The 6,234-nt window shown below is 39.2% G+C and overlaps 2 protein-coding genes across 2 annotated transcripts in view; one reads left to right on the top strand and one right to left on the bottom strand.

Annotated features, from left to right (window-relative positions):
• Nucleotides 1–2,659, top strand: part of sprn (shadow of prion protein) — a 4,634-nt gene extending 1,975 nt beyond the window's left edge. The window contains exon 3 of the mRNA XM_005743917.1: nucleotides 1,486–2,659. Coding sequence (XP_005743974.1) covers nucleotides 1,486–1,953 — 468 coding nt within the window. The 3' untranslated portion in view covers nucleotides 1,954–2,659. The remainder of the gene's footprint in view (nucleotides 1–1,485) is intronic.
• Nucleotides 2,660–3,114: 455 nt separating this feature from the next.
• Nucleotides 3,115–6,234, bottom strand: part of mtg1 (mitochondrial ribosome-associated GTPase 1) — a 4,862-nt gene continuing 1,742 nt past the window's right edge. Inside the window, exons 3-11 of the mRNA XM_005743916.1 lie at nucleotides 5,685–5,789; nucleotides 5,519–5,605; nucleotides 5,358–5,414; nucleotides 4,904–4,994; nucleotides 4,750–4,811; nucleotides 4,568–4,664; nucleotides 4,373–4,454; nucleotides 4,164–4,276; nucleotides 3,115–3,376 (exon numbers count right to left, since the gene is read on the bottom strand). Of these exons, the coding sequence (XP_005743973.1) occupies nucleotides 3,279–3,376; nucleotides 4,164–4,276; nucleotides 4,373–4,454; nucleotides 4,568–4,664; nucleotides 4,750–4,811; nucleotides 4,904–4,994; nucleotides 5,358–5,414; nucleotides 5,519–5,605; nucleotides 5,685–5,789 (792 nt within the window). The 3' untranslated portion in view covers nucleotides 3,115–3,278. The remainder of the gene's footprint in view (nucleotides 3,377–4,163; nucleotides 4,277–4,372; nucleotides 4,455–4,567; nucleotides 4,665–4,749; nucleotides 4,812–4,903; nucleotides 4,995–5,357; nucleotides 5,415–5,518; nucleotides 5,606–5,684; nucleotides 5,790–6,234) is intronic.

Here is a 6,234-nt window from a genome sequence, read left to right as displayed (position 1 = left end):
CACTTAGTGGATTGTCCAATATTTAGAACAATGGGTAAGGCTAAAAAACTCAGTAAGGATCTAAGGAGAACTGTAGATTTACACAAGTAAGGAAGGTGTCTTAGAGCTATTTGTATAAAGAAAAAAAGCCTGCCAATTCTAAGATCATCTGTTCAAATGTAAGTATAACTTATTCAGATATGTCAGCACTTTGCCATGGTTTGGTAGAAGACCCACACTGTCTAATGAGAGGAAATTGGTTAGGGTGTTCAGGGAAAATCAACGAACCACCAAAGCTCAAGCTTGCCATGAAGTGGAAACTGCTAGATCACCAGTGTCACTGTTCACAGTGAAACGACATTGTCATGGACTGAGATGGTGCCGACCAAGAACGAAGCCCCTTTGAGCTTGACTGAAATTTTTCGCTGCCCACATCAACAAGTCAAATGTCTTCTGGCAAAAAGGTTTATGGTCAGACAAGAGAAAGATTGACATTTGGTCACAATGACAAGAGGTATGTTTGGAGGACTAAAGATGTGTCTTTCAAACCTAAGGACACTGTACGAGCTGTCAAGCATGGTGGTGGTAGCATCATGCTGTGGGGCTGTTTTGCTGCCAGCAGCACTGGTACATTGCACAAAGTGGATGAAGTAATGAAGAAACTGTTTTTGTAATGGATACAGCCGGCTAACATTACATTTCTGGAATGACCTTCCCAAAGCCTTGACCTCAGCCCTTTTTTGAAGTTTGCCAATTCTTCTAACAAGAGTGGTCAAATATGTAGCCATGATTATACCAGAATCTTGTTAATGGCTACCAAAAGCATCTGGTTGAGGTGCAACTTGCTAAGGTTTATTTAACAAAATATTAGTGGGTATGTATGCACATATTGTATGTATCATTTTGACCCTGTGTGGATGAAAGTAAATTCAAAATCAGCTAAAACTTGTGCACCTAATTTTTCATTTTTAACCTCCTAAGACCCAAACTCTTCCATGGCATGCATTTTTAATTTCTCTTTGATATTTGGGCTGATTGGGACCTGATGAATGTAAAACCAAAGTATTACCAGATTTATTTTCCCTTATTTTTGTTTCTAAGATAAATGAGAGCCACATATGAGGATATTCATTTAAAATTTCAATATAACAGTTGCAGTATAAGTTGTTCATGTAAGTGGATATCAGGCCCTTGTAGAGCAAGATTTAGTATTTTGGTCTAAATAACCCAAAATGTGATGTCCACATATGTGGACGCCAGGTCCTAGGAGGTTAAAGTCATGAAAGATGTATGCTGTATGATCACCGTGGTCTAGAAAAAGAGCAGCCCAAAGAAATCATTAAAAGACCCACATTACCATGATGACTGTATATGTAAACTTGAAACTATGCAAATTGACAAATACTTCCTATATATTTTCATAACAGACAAAATATTTTAAGTCTTATTTGACCACTGCATCAAAGGAAGGTTTAAGATGTGCCATTGTGTCCTCTTTCTGTACAGATGTCTGGGATGAACCAGGTGGTTGCAACATGCTGGGCTTGCCTCCTGCTCTCTGCCTTCCTGTTTGAGCCCACGCTGTGTAAAGGCGGACGTGGAGGGTCCAGGGGCTCCTCTCGAGGGTCACCCTCCCGCAGCTCCACAGCAGGGACCTACAGGGGAGGAGGTGCTTACGGCGGGACCCGCTCTCGTTTCAGGGTGGCCGGCCGGACGTCACCGGTGAGGGTGGCAAGTGCAGCAGCAGCAGGGGCAGCAGTGGCGTTAACGGCAGATAAATGGTACGCATCTGCCTACCGACGCGGCAACACAGACAACTCGGAGGAAGAGCTGGATTACTACAACAGGACCAATTACTTTGATGCTCTAATGTCAGGTTCTACTCAAAATGGATCTTTTTTTTCTAAAGTAGTTTCTGTCATTATCACAATGTTTTCTCCTAAATATGGACTCTTGATGGACAGTATACTGTAGATATTTGGGTGATTTGTAGGATACATTTGTGATTGGATCTAGAACCGAAGTTCCATCCAGGTTATGATTATAATGCAGAGGACTGACTGGAACCTGCACGGGTAAGACCAGTTAGAGCGGCCACACAGGAGCAGAACAAAACAATGACAAAAGCATCACTGTACTGTACTTTTTACAGTTTTTCCAACCGGCAAACAACAGGCTGCGTTACCAGCTTAGTATTCATGGGGACATTTCACCTCTCAGACTTCATCTCTGCATATATAACAGAACTACTGTCAATTTCCACCCCTAAAGCTTAAATCTTAGTATTTCACTGAAGAACATATCAGCAAAATGCCAATGACTCTTCAGAGTCTAACCGAGCTGCTTTCTGCCAATTTTAACTACTGCCAAATTTAAAAAAAATATACTTTTAATAATATGCACAAAATAAAAAGTGACCTGTACTGCAGCTCTGTACAAATGAGAGAATCTATCTGTGTTTAAAAGCAGACTGGTGTATTAATATAAAGTTTGGACTTGCTGCAGTTCATTTAAAATATGGAAGTACAGATTATCAGCTACTTTATAACATTTAAGTTGAAAGGAACCTGGCACCGGCATTTTTTCACCCCTGAAATCGAACAGTATTAGTAATTTTTCTCTGAAATATGGACTTATTTATTTTACAGAGGAAAATACGTGTTTTTGTTCAGCTTCCAAACTCAACCAATGAAACACATTTCATTTCGTTCTTTATACAATAATTTAAATAACAGAATAAGTAAGAGTGCTGTGCTTTGGGACAGCTAGTTTTCCACAATCGTCTTTGCATTCTGAATAGTTCACTCTTTTCTAATAATGCCTGAAATTCATCTGAGATCTGTGATCATGACATGGATGAGAGGCAAACCTACCGCTGCTCTCAAAAGCGACCGGTGTCTCTGGAAGGTTTTCACGGTGTTTACATCTTCCAAAAAAAAAAAAAATTATCTACCTACAAAAGACACTCAGGAGCAACAGACTGTTCCACATTTACAAGTGCACTCTATTATATGCTACACTGATGTACATAATAATTAAAGAGTTTGTTATCACTGTCTTTATGCCAATAAATATCCTGTTTACACCACCCTGGATATCTGTCTCATGTATCCTACAAGCAAAACTGAGAAGGACTATTTAATAAATGTCTTTTATTTACAAGTCATACAGGAGTCTGGTGACTTTTTGCATTATCCACAAGCCCAAAAAACTGCACCATGTCAGTGCAGACACAGACTAATATGCTCTTGAAGAAATCCAGAAACAGTTTTTAGTTATCGTCGGTAAAATGACTCGGGTCAGTCGAGCATTACTTGACCCAGCTCTCCTTTCCTGAAGGCTCTTATGAAATCATATGCTGCTGCTGTGTAGTTTGGTATTGTGATGGTAACATTTCCTGAAAGAGACAAGGAAAAAAAGGGATTGAACCGTTAAAAGAGAAAAGTGCAACAAACCACGAGGATTGCCCGTGAATGACGGCAAGTAGTTCAAAAAAGGTACTGCAGTAGGTTAAACTGCTGATTAAAGCAAATATATGATCATCCAGTCACTTGATGCATTTAAGCATGCAGACATGATCAAGACCACTTACCAAAGTTCAAACTGAGAATGAACATGGCCACACGGCCATCTCCAAGGTTTACAGAGAATGGCCAGAAAAGGGGAAAATAGTGAGTGGCAGTTCTTTGGGTGAAAATGCTTTTGTTGATGCCAGAGAAGAATGGTCAGGCTGCTTTGAGCTGACAGGAAGGCAGCAGTAACTCAAGGAATGTTGAACACACATCACATGAAATGTTGAAGCAGATGGGCTACAGTTGCAGAAGACCACGCGGTGACCCACAGTCTTCAGATCTTGACCCAGTAATAGTAACTAAGGAAATGGCCAGTTGCATATAAGCAGTCACTTTTATTTTTTAGGAATAGTAAGATTTTTTTTCTTTACTTTACTTTTAAATATATATAAAAAAATATCTATTTAAAGCTCCTGCCTGCAGACTTGTTTTTTTTTATCCCCATTTCAAGCCTTCATGCTAAACTACAAAGCTGCTTGCAACACAGACAAGGCAGTGGCATCAATTTTGTTCCCAGTCAAAAAGCAAATAAATAAAACCAAATCACTGATAAATAAATCATTAATTACACTGTACAGAGCAGTTGTATGCATAGGATGAGCAGTGTCTTACCCACTCCAGTAATCGCTTTGACCCGCTGAGTTTTTCCAAGTTTTACAGCAATGCGTTTGAGGACATGCTGGATGTCGTCACTAGGCTCTTGGAGATCATATTTGTCCACATAACTGCACACAAACACATCTTTACAGAAAACATTCAAGAGAAAGCTAAAAAAAAAAAAAATGCACATGAACACAAAATAGGAGAAAGAAAAATTCCACCTGAACTTTCCTAGCCTGTTCAGAGAATAGAGTAAGTAGTCAGCAATGATGTCTTCACCCACTAAATGGTCCAGTATAGTTCCTGGAGAAAAACAGATTTTCAAATCATTCTGTATAAACAAGAAATCCAACTAATTTTATCATATATACACAAACTGACAATAATTATGTTAGGGGGAAAAAAAATCTGCATACCACATAAGGCCAGCTTCATGCCTGTTTCAACACTCTCAATTTTAGGAGGCAAGACTCCAGGTGTGTCTAACAGGTACATTATGGGTCGCTCACACACCTGAGGACAGCAGCAGTTATAAATACTGGATGGTTGATCAGACCATCAAAACACAAACAAAGGCAAACGCATTCTCCACACACACCTGAATTTTAGTTAGGACCGCTTTGGTTATTCCTGGTTCCCCACCTACTCGAGATGCACGACCTGAAATTAGTGTACAAGTGCAACACTCGTTAATGAGGAGGTGAAAGTTATACTGAAATCTTCAAATCAATCCACAACTTTTCTGCATTTACCCTTTTTTAGATTTGTTCTTCTCAACGAGTTAATAAGAGACGACTTCCCAACATTGGGCACTCCAATCACCATCAGGCAGTAATTTGTAATCTGAAAGTTTAACACGTTAATGTGGTTGCATTTTAAATAAAATCAATGAAGTAGGAAAATGTAACATTCAAAGAAAGCGAATTTCTTCAACATAGAAGACACTGGTGAGCAATTTGCTTCCATATTTGTAGCTTAAAGACTAAGATAGCCAATAAGGAGGGACGTGTCATTATTTTATAGGCAAAACTCACAGCATGGTGAGGATATGAGTGCAATTTCTATAGTTTTGTGGCACTTTTTCTGGACATGCCTCATATCTTGTGCAAGAAATTGAATTTGAGGTTGTATAGAAGCAGTGAGGATATATGTTCTCTGCCACAGAGCAATAAAACAATATAGTTTAACCGTCCAGACTGAATGTACCTCCTCTCGGTTAAAGCGTGGTTTGCTTGCAATAATATCCATCACCTTTGGCACCAGCTAAAGAAAAGAAGACAGAATTAGTTTGCACATCTGTGCTCATAACTTTTGCAACTTTTTTAGCTGTGTAGGAAATGGCTGCAAACAGTAAAATGTTTTTCTACCTTTTTGATGTTGTGGTCTCTCTGCTTTAAGCAGTCTGTGAAGAGAACATGTGTCATCCCTTCTTTTTCTAGCTTCTTCAGGATTCTCTGCAGAGTAAATGTAGCTGTAGTACAGTAAAATGCTGCGGACATGCGACTCTGCCAAAGCTGCTGCAAGAATTTGTACCTGCTTGTTGGACAGATCAGCGAGGTCCATCTTGTTGAGAATTAGCAAATGTGGTTTGGCACTCAGTGTGTCCTGAAACACCGGGTTTCTTCCAGAGAATGGGATGTTTTTAAAGTTAAGGATTAACATCAGAGGGCTCCCGCAGTTTTAAATTATCACCTGAACACATGCTACTTTTGAAATTCAGAACACACGTGGAGTACTTAGTAGAGGACTAGAAACACCTGTCTTGCTCAGGTGGTAAACAAGCTCTGAACTAAACTAAACCACTTTCTACATAATTTAGTTGTTATCTTGCCAAAATCTTGCGGAGATAATTTTTTTTTTTAAATCAGCTCATGTGCATCTCCCAGATCAGTTCACAGTGATGCACCTTCTATTTTCACAACTATGCACCATGTTTATTGGCATAATAGTGAAAACTCTCTGTCTCTCCTGTAGCTCTTTCTTAAAGTAAAGTTTAAAAGGTTACTCCGAATCATAAACCAATGTGCTTTTTTCTTTCCTGTTTTATTTTCCTGCCGTGCCTTAAAAAAGTCGCTTCTACAAT

This window comes from Pundamilia nyererei, unplaced genomic scaffold (assembly GCF_000239375.1).
Source record: "Pundamilia nyererei isolate P.nyererei 1_Seehausen unplaced genomic scaffold, PunNye1.0 scaffold00136, whole genome shotgun sequence".
In the NCBI taxonomy this organism is placed as follows: Eukaryota; Metazoa; Chordata; class Actinopteri; order Cichliformes; family Cichlidae; genus Pundamilia; species Pundamilia nyererei.
Note: the sequence above shows the minus strand (reverse complement) of the source record. Positions and strands in the feature narration are given on the sequence as shown.